This window comes from Sebastes umbrosus, chromosome 10 (genome assembly GCF_015220745.1).
Source record: "Sebastes umbrosus isolate fSebUmb1 chromosome 10, fSebUmb1.pri, whole genome shotgun sequence".
Lineage (NCBI taxonomy): Eukaryota > Metazoa > Chordata > Actinopteri > Perciformes > Sebastidae > Sebastes > Sebastes umbrosus.
The window spans coordinates 10,096,513-10,109,915 of NC_051278.1; the positions used below are offsets into that span (position 1 = coordinate 10,096,513).

Here is a 13,403-nt window from a genome sequence, read left to right on the forward strand (position 1 = left end):
AGGTGTCCATACAGACCCTTATGGATTTGGGCAGATGAAGAATGGGGTGTTTGCCACAGTGTTTTTTTTTTTTTTTATACTACCACTGTAGGGGCACCAAAGACACTCTCAAACCCTTAACATAATGGCTTGACAGTAAACAAAACAATTAAAAGCCAAACAAAGTAAAAGAGTTATTGTGTTCAGCTACATCATGTCCATATGAATGAATGAATGAGGCAAAATAATTTTAATTGTGTCACCACTTCCCTTCCTGACATTCTTCGGTGACAGACTTTGTTGCGTGGGCTTGTTTAGCCAACATGCTATGGTACAGTCTCTGTGGTGGAAATTATTCTCCCGGCTCTCCTAAATGAGGCCCAGATGAGTCTTGTTCATGCCAGTCAAACAGTCTGCCTCTGACCCCACAGGGGACGGCCCTGTTTCTAAAATTACACCCTTCCAAACTGTCATTTCCTTTTGCAAAAGTGTTTCAGTGGGACAAATTAGCACAGATAGTTAACATATGGGCCCCAAATGGGGGCTGGGAGGGGTGGAAAATGAAGAATGGACGTAGATTTTGGTCAATTAGACGTGTGTGTGTGTGTGTGTGTGTGTGTGTGTGTGTGTGTGTGTGTGTGTGTGTGTGTGTGTGTGTGTGTGTGTCGGAGAGAGAGAGAACGGTTGTGCACATAAATTCACATGTACAGGCGCGTAGAGCTCAGGAATGCAAACTGTTGTCCGTGTTTGATACGGGGTCTCGGGTTGTCTGTCTGGCCATAGGTGTGTGTGTGTGTGTGTGTGTGTGGGTGTGTGTGTGTCAGAGAAAGAGGCATGCTCACAGCAGGTGGGAAAGCATTTGTTGACCGTTGACTTGTTGCTCCAAACAGTCCTCTCCTTGTTGAAGTCCATATTGATTTCAAACCTCTTGTCTTGTCCCTCGTCTCTCACTCAGACCAGCAGTGGACTTTTTGACAAACAATTTTCAGTGCTCACAGGAAATTAAAAACCTTTCAACTTGAGCCGCAACGATTAATCGAAAGATGTTTGAGTATGTTTCTTTAAGAAAAACAAGTCTAAATTCTCTGATTGCAGCTTTTTAAATGTGAATATTTTCTGGTTTCTTTACTCCTCTATGACAGTAAAATGAATATCTTTGAGTTGTGGACAAAACAAGACATTTGAGGACATCATCTTCGACATTTTTCACCATTTTCTTACATTTAATAGACCAATCAACTAATTAATCGAGAAAATAATCAACAATGAAAATAAATGTTTGTTGAAGCCCTACTAATTTTGACTAATTTATAGATCCTCGGTTAGCTAAATGTATAATAGTGAATAAAAACAACATGATTAAAAATATTAAAAAACGCTCGAAAGTTGCTGCTTTGTGGTATTAACCTGTTCTGCAGTTTGAATAAAACATAAATACAACTTTGACTGGAGGAGAAATATAAATCTTCCAATAACACTGCACCAAAGCTGAACTACTGTTAGTAATTCTAAATGCTGCTGGGCCCAGATTGCCACAAAACAATTGGTGGAAATCAGAAATTTTTCACTGTCTACTGTCAGTGTCAATGCAAGCAAAACGAACAAACTAATAATAACGGGAGCGCTGACGGAAAAATATATGGCATCTCTGTTCTTTTTGAAGGCTCACTTTGGTTTATGGGCATTACCGTGCCCTTTCAAAAGAAATGAGATATGAGTCAGTGAGGACGAGAATGGAAAGGAAGGGAGTGAGGCAGTGGGGGCGAGGAGAGATGCCTGGACTGGATATCACGGGACATAAATCACTATCTCAGCCCTCTGAGGCTTCAGCATGAAGACAGAGAGAGAACGAGGGAGAGGGAAAGAGACACATCGGAGGAGATGAGACAAACCGGAATGAAGCAGTCATCAATTAATAGAATAAATGTGTCTGCTCATCATCATCCTCCCCCTCTTTGTCGTCATCATCATCACTCTCTTCGTCAATATCCGTGCAGGTGTGACGCATGCAGAGGCCAGGCAGCGAAGAATGTCAAAAATCTTGCAGGTTTTTTTTGGAGGATATGAAGATAAAATGCGGTGTGGGGTGATGGAGGGATATAAGGGAAGAATTATTACTATGCTCCGTCCTGTCAACAGAAGAGGAGCCAAGCTACATTTGATCCTCAGAGGTGGCGGGTCAGATCACACGAGGAGAGGGAAGGAGAGGACGGGGTCGACCTCCACATCAGACACGTCTGCATACGCCTGGGGAAGATGAGTCGGGGGGGGGGGATGGGGGCTCGGTGAAGAGAAACACGACTGGAGCCAAAGAAGTTAGGGCTGTGCTATATTTAACATTTCCAACATGTGGGCTTCATTTAGCTGGATGTGAGCGCAGCATACCTTCTCTGACAGTCAAGAGTCAGCCAGCAAGTCAGCACTCAAGCTATCGACCGGTTAACTGCACTCACAATAGATGGGCTCTTAAAGGAGTTACTTAAAGATTTCATGAAATTACTGATTTGTTCATTTTAAAGGCTGGTAAATAAGGTCATCAGAAAGTAGTAGTAACTGATTTTGGAAGAATTGAAATGTTATTTAAGGCAACTCTGCACATTTGCAGCTCCAAATGGTTCATGTTTACAGCCCTCTGTGACCTCACTTCACTTTCCATTTGTCACCTTCTGACCAGGACGCCGTTTAGGCAAACAGGATGAACGTATGGTGTCTCACTGAGAGTGGAGCTGTCTAGACAAACTTTGTGGGAAATCAAATAAGAGAAAACTCCCCCAGTTTTAATTAACAGAATCATAAAAGCTTCTACATGGATATATTAGAGCGCGGTTCTACTTGGAACACTCTGACAATAATGATATCTGACTGTTTATATAGATTTTGTTGTTCATATCTATACATTTGAGGTGAAAACAGCTGTGTTTAAAGTAACAGATTGCTTCACTGTGCAGCATAAGGTCATGTATGTTACCTAAAACAGTAAATATTAAGGGAGAGGATGGTGTTACAGGATAGGTTCACAATTTCTCAAGTCTTTCTTAAAACCTGTTTGATCATTGAAACAGGTTTTGCAATGAATGCAAACTGGGATCGCTATCTACTGTAGGTAATACACTGACTATGGATAAGTACCTCATACAACCCCACTTCAAAACATCTGAACTCTCCCTTTAAGAGAGCTCCTCCTTTGATGCTTCCTATGTAAGTGGGGGGGGGGGGGGGGGGGGGGGGGGGGGGGGGGGGAATATCCACAGTCAAAAGCCAATATGAGGATTCAGCAGATTGAGTTTGTTCATTCAAGTGGACATCTATAACTATTAACTGTTACGCAGTTCGCTCTCCGTCACTCGCTACAATATTGACTGTTACACCGCCGAAAGGCATGCTGGGTACAGTTCGCTCTGCGTCGCTCGCTAAAGTACATTCAAGAACAGATGAATAAAGAAAAAAAGGAGAGACCGGAGATGTTGCACAGGAAACTCAAACATTTCAAGCATCAGTGATGTAACTTTCGCAATGAACCCTTTTGTCCCCGGAAATAGCTTGCTGCTAGCAACTGCAGGTATACTCTAGCATTGCTAGGAGATGCAACTATGTCATGGCAGGCGTATCTCTCATGACCCAAGGAAGCGTAGTGTCAAGTGTGAAGTTGTATGTATGAACGGTTCTCGAGAAAGCTGCAAGCAGCAACACCACAGGCGAAGCATTCGGCCTGTTACAAACAGAAACGTTTTGAACGGGCACTGCACTAGTTTTACTCAAAACCACAAATGTCAACCTCATGGTGGCGCTAGAGGAAATGTCAGAGGACCGCCAAAGTTATTAGGATTCCTCTTAGTATCCTCTGGCTACCATGAATACCTGTGTAAAAAAAATAATGGCAATATATCTAGTAGTGGTTGAGATGTTTCAGTGTGGACCAAAGTGGATGACCAAGCAGCCGATCAACTGTCACAGTCATCCCTCGTGCTACTGTATGCTGCTGGAGAGGCTGAAAACATCTTGAGAAACAATCCTTATATGAATAAACAGTTAAGGAGCTGTTCAATAATCTAATAAGTTCAGTCAGCTGCAATGGAGCAGCAGACAAACATATCAAGTATATCATCCTAACAACAACCTAATCCCCAAACAATATCTACTCACAAAGCACACTGCAATACCATAATAATATACTGTACCAACATTTACCAACTACCAACACACGTACAGTAATAGACACACGGATGAACAAACAAGTGCTGTTATCTAAACCGTCAGAGGAGCGTACCAGCCTCAAAGTCTTTACGCCAACTCCTCCAAAACACACACAACTTACAGCACACTCCACCCTCTCCAGCTGTAAAACATGCAGCATTTAGCACAATAAACTTGCTTGAATTTACAAAACGAAAAGGTTTTACAATCGTGAAAGCTTTTACGAGCTTGTCTGAACACATGGTGAGATATATCTGAACATTTTGGCCGAGGGTGTCTTCTCTGATACACACATTGAGTGGACGTCCAGTTCTTTTCACCTGAGAGCGCCGTGTTGCGTAACATGTGAGGAAGATCACATTATCTCCCACTCTGCCAGCTTTCCATCCACAAGACTTCACCAGCTGCGTCTGTTGGCATGTCAGGTGATGCTAGAGGCAACATCTCCAAAATGTTTGGGTATTTTGAGATGGGGTTGTATGAGGTACTTATCTTTAGTCAGTGTGTTACCTACAGTAGATGACGGTCAGGACGCCCTCAACTTGGAGAAGCAGACAGGAGTTACCGCACGGAGCTAAAGCAATGTGCTGTTGTGGACGGGGCCACAGAATATTTTCACTGCTTTACCTTGCAGTCTAACAGCTATACTGTCTATGTTTCCGACGGGGAACTGAAGCCGTTATCTATGCTCTCGCCAAAGCAACCAGACTCCATTGAAAAAAACAGTAATTTTACCTCGCAGAACACGGGGGTTGCTGGTCTACCGCTGCTTCGATTGGTTAGTTTGTTTGTGTTATTGTGTGACTTTGGTTAGTTCGGATTCACCAAAGTCACATAATAACACAAACAAACTAACCGATCGAGGCAGCAGTAGACCAGCAACCCGTGTGTTCTGCGACGTAAAATTACAGTTTTTTTTCAAATGGGGCCTGGTGGCTTTGGCGAGAGTATAGATGGATACAACGGCTTCAGTTCCCCGTTGGAAAGGGCTGTTTCACAGCAAGTAAACCGGCAAAAATATTCTAAATATAGCGTACACATAAACTGATATTGATTTTTTTATTGATATTGTCTTTCTTTTAGGTGGCTAAAATACATTTAGCTGCCGGTCCCGTCCACAGTAGTACATTGTTTTACTTTCATGCGGTAACTCCTGTCTGCTTCTCCAAACTGGGGGCGTGCCGATCATCATCTACTGTGGGTTATACACTGAGTATGGATAAGTTCCTCATACAACCCCACTTCAAAACACTCAAACTCTCCCTTTAAATTAGGCATGGGGTTGTGATAGTAAAGGTTTGAGTTTGCAGGTCGACAATGTATTCGGTCAATGAGGATCCTCCTCACACAAGAGGTACAACAAGCTTCAGTTCTATTTGCAGGTGCAGCAGACGAACATGTACCAATAATATTTGTCGACTTCTCCATCTCAGGAATGTATAAAATGCAGCCTGTGATCACAGTTTCCCATTCGCCTGTACGGTTTACTCCCCAGTAAACGGTGAGTTCAGATAAAACCAGTCACAATCTAATCAACCACTGCACAGGACACAGGACGGTACAAACAACAATACAGAAAACTCACTGGAGGGACCAACTCAGACTAGAGAGGTGTTTTGTCTCAGTGTGCAGAAACATAAAGTCAAAGTCACACGCTTTCTTATTTATGGACATTTTCCTATATGGTGATACATAAACTGGATTCTGGGGAGTGTATCGTCAAAAACAAAGCAAAGAAATGATCATATAAGTTATAAGTTCATTTAAAAGATGCAGAAGCACCTGTGCAAAACAAAACAAAAATAACCCCTGCACACCCATGAATGTTTAGACTGCAGGTGTTTTGTCTTGGTGATCGTTCTATACTTAGAAACAGTTGTGGTTCAGAGAAACATTGTTTGAGAGGTTCATCACGGCTGAGAGAGCAGGTGTGTGACCCTCTCGGATTTGATAGAACGTTCCCCGTGCTAATGTTTCTTATTAACCTTTATATAAGCGTCTGAGCTGACTGGAAACACATTCTCATTGATGGTGATGACACAAGTGAGGAGCTGCAGATAGGGAGAGCATTGCACCCGTTCTCATACGGCTGCTCATTGAGCAGCTCTGCCGGGACTCGTGGAGCATTTAGGAGCTGAAATTCTTGTTCAAGGACACTTCAACTCTTTTATGACTGAGGGGTGATGATGTAAATGAATATGTGTGTGGTTGTGTGTAGCACTAAAAACCCACCTGATGATGAAGGGCATGAAAGGAGCGAGTCCCAAGGGTGAAGATGATCCATCCATGGGAGAAGGGTAGAGTCGGCTGAGCACGAGCAGCAGCAGGAACAGACTGGGGTGAAGCTTCACCTGACCGCTGTCACTGAAAACACACACACAAATACAGCAAGTCAGATTGTAACATTGATGTCACCTGAAATGTGCAGGTGACAGTACATAATGAACAGACCAGACTTTAGATCAATGACTACTGTGTTGTTTTGCCCCTGAGCTTTCTCCTAGAATTCTAATAGGTTTTTGGGGAAGTGTTCAGGATGCTTCAAATGACGTAGAAGTGTCGCAGTGTCATCCGAACATGTCAGAAGGCAAAAGTGTTTATTGTTCTTTGGAGTGGCTTTTCAGGTGGCGTGAAAAGCCTGCCTTCATAGAAAGGTGAAAATATACAACTTGGCATCATGCCGTACAATTTGGGACAGTCTCTCCTCCGATTAAAGAGCATGAGTTTGGTTGGGAACCATTGGTGATGCAGGCATGTAGTCTATTGAGACCAGTGGTGGAAGAAGTATTCAGATCCTTTACTTAAGTAAAAAATTAGAGCTGTCAATCAATTAAAATATTTAATCGTGATTAATAGCAAATTAATCACACATTTTTTTATCTGTTTAAAATGTACCTTAAAAGGGAGATTTGTAGTATTTAATACTCTTATCAACTGAGCCCGCTAAAACCTCTTTTAACAGGTTAATTAAAAGTTGTGATAATGCGTTAAAGAAATTAGTAGAGTTAAAATGAATTTGCATTAACGCATTATCATCGAGTTAACTTTGACAGCCCTAGTAATAATACTAATACTACACTGTGAAATTACTCCACTACAAGTAATAGTCCTGCACCACGTATCTCTAAAAGAGCTCAGAAAACAGCCCTGTTTTCAGCTTAGTGACGATGCATTTTCCAGCTGATCTAAGAGGCACTGCAGTAGTTTTACTCAAAACCTAAAAAAAGACCTCATAGTGGCGCTAGAGGAAATGTCAGAGGTTCACCAAAGTTATTAGGATTCCTCTTAGTATCCTCTGGCTACCATGAATACCTGTGTAAAAAAAATAATGGCAATATATCTTGTAGTGGTTGAGATGTTTCAGTCTGGACCAAAGTGGATGACCAAGCAACCGATCAACTGTCACAGTCATCCCTCGTGCTACTGTATGCTGCTGGAGAGGCTGAAAACATCTTGAGAAACAATCCTTCTGTGAATAAACAGTTAAGGAGCTGTTCAACAATCTAATAAGTTCAGTCAGCTGTGATGGAGCAGCAGAAAAACATATCAAGTATATCATCCTAACAACAACCTAATCCCCAAACAATATCTACTCACAAAGGACACTGCAATACCATAATAATATACTGTACCAACATTTACCGACACACGTACAGTAATAGACACACGGATGAACAAACAAGTGCTGTTATCTAAACCGTCAGTGGAGCGTTCCAACCTCAGGCTTATCACAAACATTCAACATCAACACATCTGGAGATACGTGGTTTTCACTGGACAGGAAGGGGATGAAACACTGTAATCTGAGAAGTAACTAAAGCTGTCAAACAAATGCAGTGGAGTAAAAAGTACAATCTTTCCCTCTGAGATGTTGCGGAGTAAAAGTATAAAGTAGCATAAAAAGGAAATAGTCAAGTAAAGTACAAGTACCTTGATTGTGCTTAAGTACAGTACTTGAGTAAATGTTGCATTCCACCGCTGATGAAGACGTAAAGTATGTGATAACAGGCTAGTGAGAACTGTTGTAAACAACTGGGAGGAGACAAGTATGTGAATGAAATCTCAGCTATTATGCTGGTTTTAGTCATCTTCCTGTAAAACAGTATGAGATAAAGGTTTATTTTTAAATGTCAAAACAACTTGGCTTTTGCCAAGAATGTGACCTACTTGAAAGGTTCTGACTAGCACGATGATCATTATCCATTTAACAGCATATTTATTTATACATTTGCGTTACGAGAATAGTTTGACATTTTGGGAATTGGGCTCATTAGCTTTCTGGCTCAGAGTTAATGAGAAGGTCGATACCAGTCTCATGTCTGTACGCTAAATGTGAAGATAGAGCCAGCGGGTGAGTAGCTTACTGTAGCTTAGCGTAAAGACTGGAAACAGGAGGAAGCGTTAGCCTGACTCTCTAATGTTTGGTGCAATATTTCAGACGGAATTTCATTCTCACTGTGCAATATTATTTTTCCAATTGTACAATACTGTTTATATTGTTCATATTTTTAATGTTTCCCCTTGTTTATATTGTTTCCTATTTTTTATATTTCCTTCTATTTAAATTGTTCATATTTTGTTCACTTTTGTTTTGCTTTTTGCACTGTGTTGTGTCTTGCTTTTTACCGATGCTTCTTGTTTTCTGCACTATCCCGTTTGATGCTGTACACTGCAAATTTCCCCACTGTGGGACTAATAAAGGAATATCTCATCTTATCTTATGTTTAAAAAGTCTACCTACCAGCTAAATAACATGCTGTTTACTCTATTGTTTGTTTAATTCATTCAAAATGTAAAAATAAGTAAATAAAATAAATAAATGTAGTTGTGTGATGTAACTAGTGTCAGTTCCAGTCTTTACATTAAGCTAAGCTACTGCTAGCTCTAGCTATCTACAAACACAGAGATCTTCTCATCTAACTCGCAGCAAGAATGGGAGTGTAATTCCCATAAAGATCACATATAATCAAAATGCCAAACCAAAATATAACAGAGCTAAATTCCAACACGCTGCATATCTGAAACCACCCACACTCCAATACAGTCATCTCCTCATCATCCGTCCTTGAGCTCCCTCTTATCCTCAATCCAAATCTCATCACTGCCAACTGAGTCGGAATGGAAACCGTCCGTCTCTGCCAGCGGTTTCACAGTTTCACTCTGACACACTCGCAGAGGAGGAAGGAGGGAGGAAAATGAAGAGGAAAAAGAAAGACACAAACTACAGTACAAAGTGAGGGAAAATGACTGTTTGAATATCAGGTATCTGCCTTGAGAACTGCTTTACTTCTTGTCCTGCTGTCAGAGAGTCCAGCTCTTTGAGGGATGAATAAAGCAGAAATCAACTCCCCAAAAGGTTCAGTGAGTTTTATATCTGCTGGAGTACAATTTATACTTTATCTGGGTGTTAATAAAACCACTTGAACTGTAGCACCGTAACTTTAGCAGCGTGCAAGGTGAAAATATAATCTTTTAATATGGGAATCATGGGAAAACAGCATTTACAATGTAGGGAGCGCGTGCAGTTGAGCTTTGTGTAGGTCTATACGTATGGACGGTCTGCTTTTATGAGTGTGTGTGTGTGTGTCAGGAGAGCAATATGTCCTTGAGGCGCTGTCATTAGTCATCATCATAGAACGGAGACAGAACAACAGACCTTCTGCGAAAACAACTTGTGCTTTTCATTACTTCATTCAACAACACACACACAGAACCGTCCGCTGGGACTGCCACAGATTGACAAGATGGGAAATGTAATAGCAGCCCAATTAGTAACTAGTCTAATGTGTTTAGTGTCACAGTTTAGTCAAGCACAGCGGGACAGGATGTGATGTCAGAGGGACGGGAGGGGGCAAATAGAGGGGAATTGCAAACATATTAGGACCTTGTTGGGATACAGCTGGAGGCAGAAACACTTGACAGGATGAAAGAGAGACTCCGTGTCTGTGAATGACATTCTCAAATGTGAATGTCTGCCCTCTCTCCCTAAAACTCCTCAATCACCTCCAGTACCCGGACGTTTGATGAAAGGTTATTTTTGTTTTACATCTTTTAAACAGAGTAGAAACAGAACACTGACCTTTTAAGTATTTTTACTCTTCATTTAGAAAGCAGTGAAGGGGACACGGTAGCAGAGACTCTGAAGAAGCTCTAAAGTAAACTAAAGCTTTAGTTTGCCATTTAGTTAGCCGGCAGACAAATAAATCATCAGTTTTGTTTGGAAAATTAGAGAAAAGTATGTGGAATATGATATGAAAACTGTTTTCTTTGGAAGTGAAAGCAGTGGCAGATAAGAAGTACTGCAACAAATCACTGCGCAGCAGTTTATCACGTGGGCACTGACCTGAAATAGTTTCAGAGATAAACTGTTTGCTAAGCTGAGATAATAACTTAAGGAATTTGAAATATACGAAAATGTCAGAGTCTCCTTAGCAGTATGCTAAGAGCGCCAGCATATTCATATCCAAACCAAATTTGGTGCATTTAAAAAGTGGCCAAATACAGCAGCACCAGGTGCGTATACAAGTGTACACGGTGTGATGGGAGGATTAGAGTCAAAGTAAAGGAGGTGACTCCAAAAAATAAATCCAAAAGAAAGACATCATGAGGTCTGCTTGTGTCCGGCATTACAGATAATAATACAGGAGGAAAGAGATGATTCAGAACTGGTACTGGTAGAAAATATAGGAAAAGAGATGCTGTGTTTTTTTTCACTAAAGTTAACAACGAGAGAGAGATAGGAGATTCATCATTGCTAGCAACAAACAGGTATGGACGAGGAGGGGGATGTGTGTAGTGTTCATTTCATTGATTTTGGTCATTAAACCTCTGAACCCCACAACCCGCCGGCCGGTTTGAAAGGCGTGTTTCCTTAAAAAAACAAAAATACACCGTTTATCACAGCCAGAGAAGATATCGTCGGATTTTCCAACGGTACTTGAACGCATCATGTGTGATGTAACTAAACCTAAGCTTAAAATACTGATATTTCATCATTCCACATGTCTCATTTAAAATTTCGCCAAAAATAAACTGTTTGCAGAAACCAGATTCTGTGTAAAACATCAAATTATGCGCTCCTCGGCGCAACTGGGAAGCCATGAATGACTTGGTGGAGACCAGGGGTCATGTGACAAACATTCAGTGAAACTTCGACTGAACTACAAGAAGATGTAGTAGGTAGAGATTGTAAAAAGGTAAATAGTTCAATATGTATAGCATGGGGAGCCACCATTTTTTTCAGATATTGGTAACACTTATGGGCACAAACTTTTGTATATATAGATTTAATTGTTTTCCAATTTTTGTGAAATAAATTATCAAAGAAATTCAACTTGGTTTTGTTTTGTTTTTTTAATGATTTGTGGCATTATAACTGTGTTATACTGCACTAAAGTCATTCGCGAGTTCTCTTTACTTCTAGCCACGATAGGCCTTTCTCACAGCAGACATTTTGACTTGTCATAGCAGGGAAGTACAGGTGTAACTAATAACACTAGCGAAGGCTCTGCTCTATTCAAGTGTCCCAGTGAGTGTCAGTTAATCAGCATGAACAACACCAGGAGCCTGAAATCAAAGCAGCTAAATGGAATTCAGCCATCATTAATTTCATTATTTACACCTGTGCTTTTCCTACCGTGACATGTCAAAAGGCCTCCCATGAAGAAGACAGGACGTATATAGTATATTGCAGTGACAAACAAGGTTACAGTGAGTAAAATGTGACAGGAGCAAAAAAAAAAAACTGAAACTGCTTGGGGTTAAGAGGGTAAATGTGTAAACAAAAATCATGACAACTTTAGTCTGGTTTTAAGTCAAGACCAAGAATGAGCATTTTAGTGTTACTTCAGCAAAACTGCTTCCAGGATACAATCCATCCACACATGGGCATCATTTATTGCTCGTGTAAAGCATCTGATACACCAAAGAACTTGATCCAAGGTGTGGTCGTATAACAGAGTGATCCAGGATGTTCTTAGTTATGCACAGATGCATGCAGGCACAACACGTTGCCTATCTGCATGTACATGTACGCCTTTTGCTTTTGCTTCTAAACTGTCTGTATGTTTTTTTTATTCTTAATCATAAGTATTTGTTTGGGGAGAGCATTTGTGGAGGAGAGATGGATTACATAGTGCATAATGTTTATGCATGAAGTCAAAAGTACAACCTTCCAAATCTCATTTCTATAATCTTTCGTATATTGTGACCTATTCTGGGAATACACTTGTACTCTAACTTCCACAAGGCTCTCTGAAACCACTAACAGCAGCTCTCATGCCTCCTGTCCTGCTGTGTATTGCTACAGTATGGTGCGGTCGGTCTGTTTGGGTGGCGCGATACGCTGAGATGATGTGGGAAGTCAGACAGCCGAGATCTGGTTCCGTGGGAAATTTGCGAATGTTTTAACAAGGGTCGAAGGGAGTGAGGGGGAATTGTGAAAGAGCCGGTCTGAGAGAGCATTCAATTAATTGGATCCATATTAAGATAAGGTCGCCTGGGGAGCTGTTGGACGAGTCAGATGCTTTTAAAGAGGGAGTTTGGGCTGCGCTGACAAAGATAAGGCCAATGAACCGCCACACTGCAAAAAAACAAAACTAAATCTGGACAGGAGATTTACTTTACATCGTAAAATCTTATTCTTTGAGCAAATAGTTGAGCAAGTGATACTTTGGAAAAAAAAAGACCCACAGGAGAACTCAATCTGGGGCAATAATACTTCATTAGAGAAAATAGCTGAGTTCATAGTTCATGTTCCCACAATCTAGTGTAAGGAGTGAAGAAAAATTGCACTAACTTCACCTCTTCCTCCCAGCACAAAATCACTACCGCTTAATCAGCTTAAGAAAACAGAAAAAGCTGTCTCGTATGGCTTAAATGTCAGTAAAATTAAACCTATAATGGGATCAAGGGAGTGTGAAAAGCCATGGCAAGGGGCTGAATGTGTGTGGATTAAAGGAGGACCACCTCACCTTTCCACCGTGGCTGCAGCCTCCTCCAGCTGGTTCAGGAGGAACGGATAGAGAGCCGGGAAACGAGTGAAAAACTCTCGGCCCGTCATCCTGAGGGGTGAGACAGAAAGAGCATACATTTATTAACAGTACTATGGGCATACCCACAGAAAGAAGGATTTTCAAACAGCCTGTTTCTACAGTAGAGAAGTATTATACTTTTTAAACCTAATGCACACAAGATCAAAAATATTGTGTTTTGGGACTTTAAGGGCTCTG

At 41.1% G+C, this 13,403-nt stretch overlaps 1 protein-coding gene across 1 annotated transcript in view; it reads right to left on the reverse strand.

Moving 5' to 3' along the window:
* The window catches only part of thada (THADA armadillo repeat containing), a 108,974-nt gene that overhangs the window by 55,665 nt on the left and 39,906 nt on the right, over positions 1 to 13,403 (reverse strand). The window contains exons 27-28 of the mRNA XM_037782525.1: positions 13,146 to 13,235; positions 6,406 to 6,537 (exon numbers count right to left, since the gene is read on the reverse strand). Coding sequence (XP_037638453.1) covers positions 6,406 to 6,537; positions 13,146 to 13,235 — 222 coding nt within the window. The remainder of the gene's footprint in view (positions 1 to 6,405; positions 6,538 to 13,145; positions 13,236 to 13,403) is intronic.